At 38.0% G+C, this 17,960-nt stretch overlaps 1 protein-coding gene across 2 annotated transcripts in view; it reads right to left on the bottom strand.

Moving 5' to 3' along the window:
- The window catches only part of PTPRD (protein tyrosine phosphatase receptor type D), a 281,812-nt gene that overhangs the window by 85,452 nt on the left and 178,400 nt on the right, over positions 1-17,960 (bottom strand). For both annotated transcript variants that reach the window (XM_086480568.1, XM_086480569.1), the window contains exons 19-21: positions 17,294-17,384; positions 10,323-10,532; positions 4,412-4,572 (exon numbers count right to left, since the gene is read on the bottom strand). In XM_086480568.1, coding sequence (XP_086336694.1) covers positions 4,412-4,572; positions 10,323-10,532; positions 17,294-17,384 — 462 coding nt within the window. The remainder of the gene's footprint in view (positions 1-4,411; positions 4,573-10,322; positions 10,533-17,293; positions 17,385-17,960) is intronic.

The following is a 17,960-nucleotide window of genomic DNA, read 5'->3' as shown; positions in this document are numbered from 1 at the left end:
GAAAGTGGAGGGCAGAGGAGAAAGGGAAGGAGACAAAGGGAGAAGAAGAGAGAGAGAAAGGCAAGCAAAGAACAAGGTTAAATACAAGAGATACATAATACTTGTACTCAATTTTAAAAAAAGAAGAAAATTTTTATTAAAACTGTTTTACAAAACCAGGTAATAAAATTGCAAGACATTTTTAACAGTACCCTGGAAAGTAAGGCAAGCGTAAATCTTATTGTAGCCTTTCGATACTTAAAGGGGGCTTATAAGAAAGACGGGGACAGCTATCCTGTAGCTATAGGACAAGGGGTAATGGTGTTAAACTGAAAAAGGGCAGATTCACACCAGCTATAAGGAAGAAATTTTTACAATGAGGGTGGTGAAACACTGGAACAGGTTGCCCAGAGAGGCAGCAGATACCCATCCCTGGAAACATTCAAGGTCAGGTTGGATGGGGCTCTGAGCAACCTGATCTAGTTGACGATGTCCCTGCTCACTGCAGGGGGATTGGACTCTATGACCTTTAAAGGTCCTTTCCAACCCAAACCATTCTATGACGCTATGATTCAAAGTGTCAAAGGTTGAAGCTTAGGCTCGTGTCCTCTGAACCAAATGAAAAAGCTGCACTTTATAAGAGCAAACAACAAAGGCTGTCAGGATGGCTTTAATTTCTTCCCTACAAATGGAAACGCACTTCACAAACAAACCTGACTTCAGAAAAATCTAAAATGAGGAACATTTTGCTCTTCATCAGTGAAAGGCTGAAATTAGAGAACTTGTGATTTCTCAAAAACCAGGAGGAATAGCCACATAAGTTTATATGTTGGGGGGGGGGGGGAAGGGATGAAAGGATGCTTCATGGGCACACGCACTGTCTTTCTAGTTTGTCGGTTTCTGAGATACATTGAACAATTTCTAGACCTCTTTAACATTCACTAACTGAGTTCCTAACCATCTAAATCCTGTGTAATTGAACATGTATCACACATTCAAAAGTGAATCGAAAGCATTTACTGTAGGTTTACCTAAGCCGCAGGTTGTAGTGGGGTAGTGCTTTATCAAAACCACCTTGAGGTATAAACTGTGACTCAAACAGCCCTCAAAATGGTTAGGCATTGCCTCTAGGGGAGAATTAGCCTGCACCATCTCTGCATCTAGGTACATGTTTACCTTGGAGATTTTGGATATAAATCTTACTATGCTGCATATTTTACTCCATGTTTGAACCAGCAAAATCTTTATTTTCTTGAGGGCAAGAATATGAGCAAAATGAAAGTGATGTTTAGTTAATTTACTGGGATCCCTAAATTTGATTGTTTAGATTGAAGTCCAATAGATCAAAGGTCTGCTCCAAAATAATTGTCTCCTTTCACTATGACTGCAGGGTGGTATCACTGTTGCAATGAGAACACTGAACTGGTCACTGGCCAAGTCAGTTCCACTTGCCAAGATGTCAACTCCAGAAAGACAGAAGATTCAGCTGTAACTCAGAAAAAAAAATAAATTACTGTGAGGATAGTTGAATGCTGGAACAGGTTGCCCAGAGATGTTGTGGAGTTTCTATTCCTGGACATACTGAAACTTCCTGGACATGCCTCTGAGTAACCTGCTGTACCTGGCTGTGCTCTGAGTAGGGCTGGGGCAATCTCCAGAGGTGTGACCCTTTGGTTCTGTGAATCTGTGAGCTCTTCTGCACACAGTACATTAATCGGCCTCAGCTGTGTTGGATATTATATTGCAACTATATATGATGACAACAAAAGGTGCTCTTCATTATTTTCCCCATCTATTATTGTTAAGTACTAAGCTGCAATGACCTTTTGGTTATATTCTAATATATGACCCAAAAATCTTTCTATGCAGTATCTTTACTTTCAGATTTTACGAAGAGCAAACACAGAGACAATAAGCTATATACAAACTGACCAAAAAATAATAAGTCAAACACACACTCCTAGTCTTTGGGATAGTTAAATATGCTTCACACCAACTCACGCAACTTAGCTACACTATCTATGATAGCATCTGTTTTAAAGGAGGGCAAGACTTCTCCCCTTAAAATGATTATTTCAGAAACTGTAGTCGTCATTTCTCTATGACTGAAAGTAAAATGTAAAACTAGTATCGTAAATCATGAGATTAGCCGTCCAAGTCAGTCCATAAAGGCTTCTGTGGGCAAAGGGAATTAAACTGACCATTGCTTTACTAACATTTGCACTTCAGAAGACATGGTCATTTCCTAGTCGTCTTCTTCCCACTGCACATCCTTCAACACCATTGTCCCCTTTTTAGTATTTTTTACATGTGTTTTCATATATTAGGCAGATATCATCTATCCTTTATTTTCTTCTCTTCCTATCATACCTGTTGCACTTATGGCCCAACATCTTTTAGGAATATACTTGTAAAATTTCACGTATCCATGAAAATTTGTTTTCCTACTTTTTATTACATATTTTTACCCTGTACAACTCCTGTAGCCACAGTAATTCCCTTTAACAGTGTTAACTCAGAAATTAAATGTCAATGTTTTCTCAAAGCACTATGCTAAATATCCCTACTGTCTTGTCTAGTTATTGCTGTTCTACAGACAGTAAAGCTATCAAACTCCAGCTGTTAGCTTGCATCTGGGTTGCATACTCTAGAAAAAAATATCCAATTATATATCACTTTTTTTACAGAAATGAAAAGTTCACAGAAGACCATGGACTGGTAAAATTGTAGTCATAATTTCTCAGAGGAAATTTGCCAAATCAGTGCAGTTTAACAATTTACAGTTTGCAGCTGTAAATAGAAAAATAAATAAATACATATGGACAATTGCCTGAACGGTTCTAATACCAGTAGTAAGTAATAGATGGAAAATATGTCCCCTATTTTCAATGAATGACAATCTCTTCACACTACTGATGAACAGATTTTACCTGCTTATTTGTGGAATATGGCTATAATTTTTTGGTAATAGAATTGAAGACTGTTATTATGGTTCAATAAATGTAATCAATACTTCCAGAAGCAGTTACACATCTGCTTTATATGCCATTGTTTGGATGTTTTGTAGTATGGGAGAAGTTTTACTTTTAATACTCAAAAAAAAACAAAGCAGAAGAAAGGAGTATTTAACTTTCAGCACATCTCTAATGACCAGTTTTTGAAGTGACAGACAGGCACAAACAGAGGTTCAGTGGTTGCTAATCAACTGGATTAGACTGGCTGAGACAGTAGGCACTATTAGAAACCTTCAGGAGATATACTATCTGCAAGCAGCAGACCGTGTATTATGCTGCTATACGATTACAGCCCTAAAGAACATTCTATAAATGCGTATCTCTTTGGAATCTAAAGCTAAGGTTAACCCTGGACTGTTTTGTTTTTTTTTTTACTGCTAAACAGAGAATTCTCTTTCCAAAACCTGAAGCCAGCTCTCTACATGGAACTTCAGAGATATTTGACTGCAGACACTTAGGGTGGGAAAACCACACAGGGTAGCAGAATTTAAATATTTATATGCAGCTGACAGCATCATAGTCATTAGTTTTAGAAGACATACTCCATTCAATGAAATTACCCCTAGTGTGCCCTGCCTCTGACAAGGTCACAGCATCTTTAGAGTATTCCCCAATTATACTTTATCAATATATTTTAAAAATGTATAAGGAACAAAATCTAAACATTAAAATAACCTTTGTGGGTTTTATTCTTTGGTTTTGACTTAGTATCTTGACCCCTGTGAATTCATTTACACTGTAAAAGACTGCTACATATAAATCAAGGCATTATACACAGTTTTCATCTAGTATGTTGTAAGGCAGAGGGAAGTCCTTTGTGTAATAGCAAACCTACATCAGTGTCATAGACAGGGAAAGAAGAATAAGTGAAGTTTGATCTCATTGCAAGATTAGTCGAAAACAGTTACTGATGTTTCTTTAATCTTTTAGATCAGAGCTTCAAATTCATATAGATACACTGCCAAATTGAGGCCAACTGTCAAAAGTAAAAACTCAAATTACTTGAGTGGAGATGAAAATCACGTTTAACATTAAGCTGAATGTAACCCCTAATGTATTACTATTACACATCAAAAAATAAGTTTAAAAAAGTCAAATATGAATTCCATACATATTTATATGCAAGCACGTATCTTCTTCACAAACGTATACAAAGTGGAAGAAACATTTAAATGCAGAAATGTTAATAGACTGTCATCCATAGAAGAATGTACCCACATACCTGTACTTACTGGAAACTTTCAGTCAATCTACTAAAATTTCTGCGGTGTTCTGGAAACCATTACTAAATACGGAAATATCCCAAAGCAATGTCAATTACTAATATAGTACAAAAAATATGATGTGGAACAGTATTATAATATGGACAATACATCAGAAAGTTACACACCTGGTAAGAAAACTAAAACGTAACTTACCTTTTATAAAGAAGTATAGCAATAACAATACAGATGATAAACACCACTGCAAGAACTGGTCCAACAACCCAAATCAAGCCTTCTTCCTCATCTGTAATTGGTTGGGGATCAAGATCCATCGATACAACAGGATCAGAATATGGGCTGGTTGCATACATGGTCTATACAAATAAAATAAATCTTACTTAATGATAAAGGAGTGCATTTAAAATATTAACTGTCCTAGATCTAAAATAAATCTATAGAAGACAATGATGCAATGAACATGGCAATGCAAAAATGCTGTTTTTCTTCAAGTCAGGCCATATATAAAATTGCAAACTGAACAGTGCATTGTTACTACTACCTTTATTTTGTGCTCCATGTACTAGCAGTGATCTGCAGACAAATAAGGTAACACAGCTCTTCACAGAACACTTCGCAACTTAAGCAGAGAAGGAGAAAATGAAGTATTCAGAAATTGAGGAATATAACCCATGTTAGTCATTTTTGGTTTTTGTATTAGTTTCATATTGGCTATCTCTTCCTGCAAGATATCAAAGGATACTTCTGAAAGAATGAGAGTACTATAGGTAAAAATAAAGGGGATTGAATGTAGGAGGTTTCTAGAAAAGGGTCCTATGTCAACAGTAGGGTGCATTTTGATCAGTGAAAAACTGTCTGACAAATAGAATGTTCTTATAGAAGATGGAGACAACTTGAATTTAACACGGGAAAAAAAAAGGGGAAGCCACTGTAGAATATGATCTGAAGCTAAATACTCAAAGTCTTTCTTAAGGATGGAACTAAGTTATGAACAAACAGAAGCCATTGAATATCTTTGCTTTACTGGATGGTGTAAAGCCAGCTGGCCTAGGATAAAACCTGTGATAAGAAAATAAAGTTTTATTCTGGTCTGACCTGAGATGTCTGATCTATGGCTGAGTGCAGAGTTAAAAATTATAGACAGGAGAGGCTGAGGAGCTAGGCTGCTAAAACTGGATCATGCAAAGAACTAACTCTGAGCTACAGTAAAGTCAGAACTGGAGAATGGTTTGCACTTATTTTTTGTCTTTGCTGGAGTGTCTTCACCAGCACTAAACTAGGATTTGAACTACAGCTCTTGGAAAGGACTTTCAGCAGTAGATCAGGAATGCCAGCTAAGACAGAATAAGATAATGAAGAGATTAGTTTTCATTTACCAAGTTCGCACTGTATTCTGAAATATGCCCTAAGCCAGGACAAGTGTTACCAAAGGAGACGTGCTTTAAACAGTTCATTTGGCTTTGTTCTTGGGCTCTTGGCTATGAGAGTGTCTGGGTTTGAGGTCAGAGGTAGGATTAGGGCTGGCAAACCTGAGGCACTACACAAGCTGGTACTGAGCTAGTACGCATGCCAACAATTACAGAATCATAGAATCATTTTGGTTGGAAAAGACAAAGATCATCAAGTCCAACCATTGACCTAACACTACGAAGCCCGTCACTAAACCACGTCCCTAAGCACCACCTCTATATGTCTTCTGAACACCTCCAGGGATGGTGACTCTACCACCTCCCTGGGCAGCCTGCTCCAATGCCTAACCACTCTTTCAGTAAAGAAATTTTTCCTAATACGCAATCTAAATCTCCCCTGGCACAACTTGAGGCCATTACCTCTTGTCTTGTCATTAGTTACTTGGGAGAAAAGACCAACACCAGCCTCACTACAACTTCCTTAACTTCCTTTTAGGTAGCTGCAGAGAGCAATAAGGTCTCCTCTCAGCCTCCTCTTCTCCAGGCTAAACAATGCCAGTTCCCTTAGCCGCCCCTCATAAGACATGTTTTCCAGACCCCTCACCAGTTTCGTTGCCCTTCTCTGGACCTGCTTCAGGACCTCAAAATCTTTCCTATACTGTGGTGTCCAAAACTGGACACAGTACTCAAGGTGTGGTCTCACCAGTGCCGAGTACAGGGGCACAATTATCTCCCTACTCCTGCTGGCCACACTATGTCTGATACAGGCCAGGATGCTGTTGGCCCTCTTGGCCACCTGGGCACACTGTTGGCTCATATTCAGCTGGCCGTCGACCAGCACCCCCAGGTCCTTTTCCGCTGGGCAGCTTTCGAGCCACTCATCCCCAAGCCTGTAGCACTGCATGGGGTGGTTGTGACCAAAGTGCAGGACCTGGCACTTGGCCTTGTTGAACTTCATACAATTGGCCTCAGCTCATTGATCAAGCCTGTCCAGATCCCTCTGCAGAGCCTCCCTACCCTCAAGCAGATGGACACTCCTGCTTAATTTCGTGTCATCTGAAAACTTACTAAGGGAGCACTCAGTCCCCTCATCCAGATCATCAATAAAGTTATTAAACAAGACCAGTCCCAATACTGAGCCCTGGGGGACACCGCTTGTGACCTGTCGCCAGCTGGATTGAACTCCATTTACCACAACTGTCTCGGCTTGGCCATCCAGCCCGTTTCTAACCCAGTGAAGAGCACACCTGTCTAGGCCATGAGACCCCAGCTTGTCCAATAAGATGCTGTGGGAGACTGTGTCAAATGCCTTACTGAAGCCCAGGTAGACAACACCCACAGCTTTTCCCTCATCCACTAGGTGAGTCACCTAATCATAGGTTGGTCAAACAGGACCTGCCTTTCATGAATCCATGCTGGCTGGGCCTGATTCCCTGGACATCCTGCACTTGGTGTGTGAGAGCACTCAAGATGAACTGCTCCATAATCTTGCCTGGTACCAAGGCCAGGCTGACAGGCCTGTAGTTCCCCAGATACTCCTTCTGGCCCTTCTTGTAGATAAGCATCACATTGACAAGCCTCCAGTCTTCCAGGACCTCTCCCGTTAACCAGGACTGCTGATAAATGATGGAGAGTGGTTTGGCAAGTTCCTCCACCAGCTCCCTCAGTATTCTCGGGTGGATTCATCTGGCCCCATAGACTTGTGAGTATTCAATTGGCATAGCAGGTCATTAACTACTACTTCCTGCATTATGAGGGAATCCATCCCTGTCCTCCAGCTCAGGGCACTGTTGACCTTAAGGGCAACTAGTTTGACTATTAAAGACTGGGGCAAAGAAGGCATTAAGTACCTCAGCCTTGTCCTCGTCCTTGGTGAAAATGTTCCCCCCTCACATCCAATAAAGGATGAAGAGTCTCCCTGTTTCTTTATATTGTTAATGTATTTGTAAAAATACTTCTTATTATCTCTTGCAACAGTGGCCAGACTGAGTTCTAGCTGAGCTTTTGCCTTCCTAATGTTCATTCTTCATGACCTAAGTAAGGTCCTTGTACTCTTCTTGAGTCGCCTGCCCCTTCTTCCAAAGGTGGTAGACTCTTATTTTTCTCCTAAGTCCCAGCAAAAGCTCCCTGTTCAGCGTGGCCGGTCATCTACCTCGCCAGTTTGTCTTACGGCACATAGAGACAGCCTGCTCCTGTGCTTTTAGAACTTCCTTCTTGAAAAATGTCCAGCCTTCATGGACCCCTTTACGTTTTAGGACTGACTCCCAAGAGACTTTCTCAACCAGTGTCCTAAACGGGTCAAAGTCTGCCCTTTGGAAGTCCATGGCAGTGGTTTTGCTGCCCCTCCTCCTTACTTTGCCAAAAATTGAAAACTCTGTCATTACATGGTCGCTCAGCCCAAGACGGCCTCTGACCACCACAGCACCCACCAGTCCTTCTGTGTTAGTAAACAGGAGGTCTAGCAAGGCATTCTGCCTGGTGGGCTCACTTGCCAGCTGTGTCAGGAAGTTATCCTCTACACACTCCAGGAACCTCCTGGACTGCTGCTTCTCTGCTGTGTTGAATTTCCAGCAGATGTCTGGTAAGTTGAAGTCCCGAAATGATTCTGGTTATCTTATGCTCTTTTACTAAACCTGGCACCAAATGTTTTAAAAGTCTGTGATTGCTGGTTAGAAATTAGGGATTCTCCATGTTCCGTTCCTGAAAAACCTGAGGTGATAGGTTTTTTCCCCCCCTGCTTCAGTATTCTCAAAGGTAGAGAAAAGCCCATTGCTACAGTAAGAAACTCTTTGTATTTAGCCTCTTCCTTTGGAGCAAGCAGAAAAAAATGCCTGGAAAGGGATACAGAGGGATATTGAGGGATAACTGTATGTGCACTTACTACCTGTTCTCTTCAATAAATAGGGTTTTGCTTTTAATTTTCAACCTATCTGTACTAATGACTAATTTAAACTCACTTATTATTTTTCCAAATTTATCTCTTTTTTTCCTTCCTCTTAATAACATGCTTAATATATTCATAAACTGTAATCATAAGCTCGCTCAGCTTCCACTTTACTAAGTTAAACAAATTCAGACCTCTCTGTGCCGTCCTGTAAATCAAGTTCTCCATTCTCCCAATCAACAGAGAAATTTTATGTTCTCTGAAGGACAAAGCTTATGTAAAAAATATTTTGAATATTGGGAAAAATGTCCCTCACAAGCTACAACTCATACACCAGTAGGATCTCTAGTCCTAGAAGAAAACCAGCTGTATTGACAACAGATACACTGGAGACTGGGAGTTGAAGCTCACTCACCCTACCAACTCTTCACACTCTGTGACTACCTCATGCTGCTGAATCACACAGATGTATCAGATACCATATTAAACCAGATATTGTTCATATCGTAAGTTTAGCACACCTTTTGAAATCTTCAACAGTAGGCCCCTGGATATATTTTGCCATACCAGCCTTTTCAGCTGTAAATTTACAACCCTATTTATTCCTGCTTTTTCATCCTGATTTCTCTCTAATGAAGTAATAACCTTAGGGCTATATGAAATGACCAATGCCTTAATTTGTATAGAAAAATACATAAGAAATGGTACTTTGTATTGAAAAGATCAATTTTAGTACAGGTAATTTGTGACACACAGATTTTTGGCTGTCTAACTTTATAGCTAAAAGCTGTCTTACTTTCTCCAGTTTGAACCTTTCTGATGCAGCGCCTTCAGAATTCTCTGTCTACGCAGCCACTGTCAAAAAGTGAAAGGGGAGCTTTTGATTTATGTTAGAGCTTCCAGAAGGCACTTATTTTATTTTCAAATGTATCCAAAAGTATTCAAATTGAAACTCATTGTGTTTAAGCAGGCAAATTCTGCTGACATCAAGAAAGCAATTGTAAGGTTACACACTGGAAGCATTTGACTAGGATACAGATTATTGGTGTATTAGTTTCAAGTGGTTGAGCCAGCAAATGTACCTGTCAAGTTTAGGTATCAATTAGAAAGATGCCGTATTACACACTGCATGTTAAATTGTTAACGTGTATTGCAACTTCTTTCAATAGTCCTATTTCTGGTTTGGGTTTGGTTTTTTCTCTTTTTACTGTACTACATGCAGTACAGTAACTCAAGCATAAAGGGACATAACTAGATTAAGGGACATAAGAAGATTAGTTACATAAAGAGGAATGACAGCTCATTATTTAGCTCACCTCAGGAATTTTCATTATTATTGAATTATTTTCTAACTTTCTAACAATTCTAACTTTATCTAACTGATAATGTTGTTAGGGAATAACCGTAACTAAAGAGGGTAGCTGTGCATGTCTCTGATTCAACAGATCTTTCCAAGGCAAGAGAAAAACTCTTTTCTAAATACATTGAGAAAGATGCTGCTATAAAGTTCATGCCTCAGAACCTGCGTCAATGATCTCAAATAGCAGAGCATGTAATTTGCAAAGGATCACAACACAGCTAATAAAAGGTGATCCTCAGGTTTCAGTTATGCATGGAAGTAACACACAGAGATGCAAGCAAAATAGAAAAGTTCAAGGAATTAATTTGAACTAAGCAAGGAAACACTCGCTTTAGAGATGATCTGATATATATCGTGTAAAAAAAGCTTTTGGGAAGTGGAATAAGCATTGAAAAAATGTTTTCATGATTGTGGAAAGGTAATTTTGGGATTGAGAAATTTTAACTAACTTACAGATTCTGAGTGCTCCATTACAGCCAACACAAAGAAGACATATTCTTGACCGCTCTGCAGTTGCTTATTCTCAAAGCCACCGTAATGCTTCTTATCCCCCAACGTGAACTCCGTAGGAAGAACTTCAAAGTGAGCTGCAATATACGGCTTTAATTCAACTTCCCTCCCAAGACGAATGCTTCTGCGTTTCCTAGCTATCTCCTTAAGCAGCTTTAGAATGAAGGGAGGGGAAAGAGAGAGGGAGAAAGCAAGAACAGAAAGATAACTATAAACAATTTTAATGTAACTTATTGACAATGTAATGAAAAAATACAATGCATCATCAGCAACTACAAAAATACAATATATCCACATTTCATGGGTATGTCAGTATCTCTAAATCAGTTCTTGCAAAATCTTCCAATTCTGGTCATCCTTGTTAACCTAAGACACTAGGCAGCAATTGCACTATCCAGACTTCAAACATGAAACAATTAGATCAATTTTCAGTGTCTGACATGGTTGTCTTTGAGGTAAAAAAAAAAAAAAAAGCTAATAAGGCGATATATTTTCTCTGAGGACATACATATACACACATTGTACTACACATCATATGCATGTATGTGTGTGTATATATATATGAAGTTAGGCATAGAACAGAATCATAGAATAATTTATGTTGGAAAAGACCATTAAGATCATCGAGTCCAACTGTTAACCTACCACTGTCAAGCCCACTGCTAAACCATGTCCTTAAGCACCACATCTACACATCTTTTAAAAACCTCCAGGGATGGTGACTTAACCACTTCCCTGGGCAGCCTGTTCCAATGCTTGACAATCCTTTCAGTGAAGACATTTTTCCTAATGTCCAATCTAAACCTCCCCTGGTGCAACTTGAGGCCATTTCCTCTTGTCCTATCGCTTGTTACTTGAGAGAAGAGACTGACACCCACCTTGCTACAGCTTCCTTTCAGGTAGTTGTAGAGAGCGACAGGGTCTCCCCTCAGCCTCCTCTTCTCCAGACTAAACAATCCCAGTTCCCTCAGCCTCTCCTCATCAGACCTGTTCTCCAGACCCCTCACCATCTTCGTTGCCCTTCTCTGGACACGCTCCAGCACCTCAATGTCCTTCTTGTAGTGAGGGGCCCAAAACTGAACACAGTATCTGAGGTGTGGCCTCACCAGTGCCAAGTTCAAAGGGACGATCACTTCCCTAACGCAAAATAATATTTTCTCCCTCCTTATGAATATGCAAGGTACTTTCTTATCTCCTATTTGATACCACAAAACTTAGTAAGTCATATGAAGTAATAATTTAAAAACAGGAATAAAAAATACAAAATTGAAAAAAAAGCCCCAATTTTTGAAAATCAATACATCTTATCTGTTTCTACCTTTCTCTAGTAACTCCAAAATACAAACAATTCACTGCTAAGCAGCTATGAATAGCTTTTTTTGTTTAACTCGCTAACATGAGTGACTACCAAGCACTCTGGCAATACTAATTCCTGAACACATCACAGAAAAGAGTGCTTTCCAATGTACTTCACTGTGGGAGCGTAGCTCGCTGAAAACAGGCATGGAATGCTAGAGGGCCTGCACAGGGAAAACTCTGTTGAGCAGTTTGCCTAAACTAACATAGTAGGCCTCAAGGACGCTTCGGCCTTGAGGGTCAGAATAGAAGAATTAGAAGCTAACATCCGTATGAGGCGGAACACATTAGTATTAATAGTAAAGTGGTAGGTAGAAGCAGATCACTGATGTATGTATAGCACAATTGGAGTTTATGAAAAACTGCAAGTCATGATGACTTTGGAAAATTATGCTATATAAGAAAGTGCATCTGCACAATAAAATGAGTTTCCTGATATAACTCATATTGAGTCTTTTGTGGATTCTCCAACTCCTGTCTCCGCACTTCACAAACAGTAAATGAAGTGCAGAAGAGTTTATAGGAGTGCTTTGTAAACACATCTTCCATACCAAACCTGAAATTTACTGCCATTTATGTATTTTATCAAGTTGTGCTCTTCATGTCTTCTACAACAGTACGCAATAGATTGGTGATATGAATCAGTAACAGGACATATGAAACCTAAGACAACATTTTTACTCCTAGAGTAGAAAATATTATCTACTACCCTACTGTGTACAACCCACAATTCAGATTTTAACCGCCTAATCTGACTTTCAGAATGTAACTTTTCCTCATTTCATAAAATATTTCGTCAGATGAACAAAGCTAAAATTTACATCAGCACATTTACGACAAGATTAGATGCTAGGCTCAAACTTGTAAAACATATACTAACTAATGAAGGAACTTAAGCTCAGCTAGTATAATCCATTGGTGAATTACTTATTTAATCAGACAAATGCTTATTCAATATCTTTAATCAGTTTAGATATACTGGAATTCAACAAATGTTAACCTGATTTGATTAAAAGGAGCCTGAACTTCTGCTGAGTAATATGTGATGACTTCTAAGGCTTCCTTCTGGTTCCTCTCATTTTTCACTTGCAAAACTTATTCCTGTTTGGCAATCATAATTTTTTCCAAGGTCACAGAGTTGTTTTAGGCTTTTCAGCCCACAATAGTGTTAATATAATAGATTAGTATAAACTTAGGAGGAGGAGATGAATCTCCAGAGCTAGACAGAGATCAATAAAAAAAGAGATTAAAATCTAATCTTCACTATATATTTTGATTCTAAAGAACATGTTTAGTCAGGGAAGCTCTCTTTTGCTTCAGCCTCTTCTTCAGTGTTAGGCCTCAGCTTAGCTAGCACATCTCCTTGCTTTCCCCCACATGGGATCTTGTATTTTTGCAAATTACACAACTAACAGTTCCAATGCATGTAAAACAATCTACTATTCACTTTGCCACTGAGACAGAAGAAGCTTTTAATAGGTTACTTTAACACCCCTTCTCATTGATGTACATATTTCAAACACAGGCTGCAGATAAGACATGGAAGAAACACATACCACTTGGACACAAAATTCCAAAGCATTGAGGGCATTTGGATGTTACTGCTTCAAAGACCTACACAGTCAACTGCTTTCCAGCTTTAAGGCTAAGTCTTTGTTGCAGAGATTTTCCATTAATTTAACTCTATCAATTTCCATGCTCCAACAGAGAAGCTGGTACACTGAAATGGAACCCCCCAAAAAAACCCTGGCCATAATTTGAGACTAGAAATCATTATTCATTACTGAAGGACTCTATTGCAATCAGCAGTCCGTATTTCTCTTTCATTCTTCCTAAATAGTTTAATGAGCAACTAGCCTAAATTTGCATGGTATAAAAATGATGGCAGCAGAGAAGTGTAATATTAAAAAGGTTTCTACTTAGTTGCTTTATTGAAGGTGACTCTCATATATATTGGTAATGTCCTATGCCCCAGGCGGACTTACTGAGGGCAGAACGCGAGGCAGAGACTAACCAAAGTTTGTTTCAGGTTGCTTCATCCCTTGTAAGATCTGCTGAGGGAAACAGTCTGTGAAAAGTTTGTATTTATATGAAGCCATCTTTTATAAAGATAATAACAGCTATGCAGAGGGCTGAGCACTGAGTATTCTGAAGTTGGCAGAAACACAAAGGCAGATACTAAGGTAGTAACAGAGCGTTATGTGTAATAAGTGGAAGTCAGGAGCTGTAAGTACTGCAGTACGATGACAGGTACATGGCCTGAACCATCCCTGAAGATAACTAATATTTACATTTAAGGGTACAGTTTCCACTGGAATTTAAATTTATTTGTTTGGCTAATTCAAATAAATTCTTTATAGTATGTTTCCAGATTACACCATATTTACAATTTAATTTGAAAGAACTCATAATAAAATTGACTGTAAAAGTACTGCAATCAAAACAAGAGAGACTGAAAGGGGAAGAGAGTTGTTTGATTGTAATTATTCCTTCCATTTGAATAGGTAACATAAAATGTATATATTTATCAGACAGCAGTGCTGAAGTACTATATTACAGTGGGTGATCAGAAATGGAGTTTTGACTATGAATGCTAAAAGTTATTTAGCCTCAGTCAAACAAAATGTGTTCAACTTTTTCGAAGGTGGTTATTCATCACCTAAGGCCAGACAAACTTAGGTGCGTTTGTGTGTAGATAAAAATTTTGTCTGTGACATTTATTACACACATGTGAGTTGACCTCAAGTGAACCTCTGGCCTCATTCATGTTTCATATACAAATGGGATTGTTGCCAAATATCATTACTTGCACATATATCTCCTGTTATACCTTTTACCAGGATTTCAATAAAATCACCAAATTGATTTAAGACTTAACATGCGGGCTTTTATTTAGGTTTTATTGCTTACAAATCTAAAGTAATCCTACTAGGTAATACTTACTGCAAATCACAGTATTTTGTGTATATTTCATTTATTTGCATGACATCTCCAAAGTCACTAGATCTCATTATATTCAAATACAATGAAATTTTGAGTTAATAAAAAAGGATTGTGTCTCTAATAAGTATTATTTTCAGATACACAGTATCTAGTCCATTGTCTACTCTTTTAAGATTCTACTTCTCTCTTAAGTTTCTTTCAGAATTGAGATTCAAGGAACCAGGAAGATTCTAACTACAATAAGGCTGGAGAGTCTTTTGGACTGGTCAGTTAGGTACTGGACTGCACTGTTTTCAGTAAATACCTCTCTTCTGATTAAGAATCTAAGCAAAGTATTTGGAACACACTTCTTTGGGAAATCTACTGCCCAATGCTTTCTGATACTAGCCACATACCCGAGATTGTACTGAAAAAAAGATTTGCACAAGTATCTTCACTTGGCCATCAGGAACTATTTGCTCAGAGAGTACTGTAGTCAGTTTTTGTGTTTGGTTTGTTGGTTTTTGTTTTTGTTTTTTTTTTCAAATTTATTTACTGTGCCACTGCTTTCACGTTTGCCAGAAATAGTACATGTAATTACAACATGCATATATTTTCTAAAGCTGGAAGTAAAGCAGTCTTTTAAGTAATAGAAAACAGATGAGTTAGCACGAAATACAGTCGTTGCCTGCTTTTGATTTTTTCCCTATTCAGCACTTACTATATGTATTGGTAGCAATTATAAAAGATATACTAAGGGGTTTAGTTCTTTATTAGAAATAACTTTCATTTTCCAGTCAATGCGTACCTTATTTCTTCCACCATTAATTCTACAATGTGGTCTCAATCATATCAGTAGAAGTGAGAAACAACCCATCTGACCTAAATATTTCTGAATTAATAAATGCTCTTCATCAATCTGTTATACAGATTAATGCACTGCAACTTGCAGGATGATTAAAATGACCCTTTGTATGGGAATCAGCAGGACCTGTAGAATTTAATTGCCAAAATTTCAATGTCATCTGGCATCTATCCTTTAATCTGTTAATGCTACTGAATGTGACTACAGTGTTTGGATGTTAAAAGTGGGTGGTAATATTAAATCAGTTTCCATTACTGTATGGATCTTGCTGTCAGTTTTACTGTTGATGTCATCTATGACTACAATCACGAGCTGATGGCATTTACAATCAAAGCTCCTTTAAAGGGAAGAAGTTAATAGATCAAAGCAAGTCATCGCTGTAATTGAATCAAATGATATGATCACATAAATGAGCTGGTCAAGAGGAAACACAGGCTTCAATCAGTCAGCAGTAATGAAAACCATTCCTTCCTTTGAACAGTTTTTAATCTTCCAATTAAGGATTCTCCTGTTCTCTTGCACATATTCTTTGTGTTTTCTGATCAGAAAACAGACTAAAGACTGAAAGACCTCCATTTATATTTTGAAAGCTTTCTACAGCAATGTTAGTTTGGTGAAGACCTTTATTTTCTTTTCATTTTGGTGCAAACATTGAAATTGACACCCAGTTTGTCAACGGGAAGAGGGAAAAAATGCCGTGTGTTTGCTCACAGATGATCATTACTTCCCAGTGACTGTATTATGGGGAAGCATATGGGGAAGCATCTCTGTAACACAAAACCCTTAAATCCACGAAAGGAAAATGGAAAAATAGTCAGGATGCGATCAAAAGACCACTGAATCAGGAGTAAATAAACTGACTTTGATCTCTGGTCTTTGAATTGCAGAGATATTACATGTACAAATTACCATAGCATATAACAAGATCTAAAATCCTATCCAGATACAACAATAACACCACCTGTCGTATATGGCTTTCATAAGAGCTTCACAATGATAAATATTAGAATTATTCGAAATTAAAAGACTGAAAGAAGAAAGACAAGTTCTTATGAGCTATACTGTCCTTCAGTAAAAGGGAAGACAGGACTGAATACTGACACTGTATTTCCTGGAATTATTATTGTATCAATAACATAATGAATTGATTTACAGTATTACTGGACTTATTCCAAAAATGAATGTCCTTCCACCCTTTGGTTTAATTAATTTATGGTATCAAATGATGACACAATATTGCCCTTTCACACTTCATTCATTTATTTCTTAGCACAAACTGTCAGTAGAATGGAGACTGTACAAGTTTTCTAACGAGAAGCATTACAGTATGTAAGAATCAGGTAAAAACACCACAAGAAGGTCAAATGTTAAATTGCAATGCAAATTGCAATTTAGTATTTGTTACAGACTTAGTAAACACCCCACTAATGAAACAGACCTTTATTAGAGTTCATATCATTGGTGATTAAGCTTTTGCTGACAACTCATTTCACCTCCTGCACTTTTGCATTACACTTTACAATAGGAAAAGAATAAAATATTAATGCCAACAAAGATCAGACACTTTGTGTGCTTTATTGCAACTTAATGCCTTAAAATTGTCTTCTAATTGAAGTAATTTGAACTTTTCTTTCAGTCCCCACAGGCTAATTCAAATATAAATATAAAATATCCTGACAATGAAAACTTCTAAAACTGGTGAGTTAATCACATACTACTAACAAGATTGTTTCTTTAATAAAGGAGAAGATGATACAAAACCACACAATACCTCATCTAGTTCCATTTCATCTGGACTCTCCCATGGTTTGATAAACTTTCCACGAGATCTCTTCAAAGGCACAATAACTATGTAATAACCTCTGTAAAGGAAATGGACAAAAGTGAAGCTGAAGGAACAGGAACAGATAAATTGATTGAGTAGGTGTCTGTTCAGAGGAAGTAAAGAGAACAGCAGTATGTTGAGAGCAATTGCACATTATTATGCCATTGCAGCCTTCCAAACATAGTTGTAAAGATCTACGCTCTTGAAACCACATCCAGTGTAAAACATTTGACAAACAAATGGCACTAATTACCTGCCTTTTCCCATAAACATATAAATATGTATAAGAAACTTTAATTAAAATGTTCTAAAATGCCTACAAGTTTGACTGCAGTTTACTATTTCACCTGAAATACAAAAGCCATGGGATATTTGTACCCTGCCATCACCACACTGGAAAAAACCTGAAACCCCTAAATTGAAACATATTACCATATATTTAAATCTCAATTATCACCCCATCTTCCCCCATTTTCATGTATAACCAGAACAGTAGGTTAACATACTGTGTTTGTTGATGCCAACAGCATTATAAACAGAAAATAAAGAAGACATAGCATACACTCCACCCACACACTCTTTACTCTTGAGTATCAATCACCATCAGCTTTAT

This window comes from Leptosomus discolor, chromosome Z (genome assembly GCF_034619465.1).
Source record: "Leptosomus discolor isolate bLepDis1 chromosome Z, bLepDis1.hap2, whole genome shotgun sequence".
Lineage (NCBI taxonomy): Eukaryota > Metazoa > Chordata > Aves > Leptosomiformes > Leptosomidae > Leptosomus > Leptosomus discolor.
This window is presented reverse-complemented; position numbering and strand designations above follow the sequence as displayed.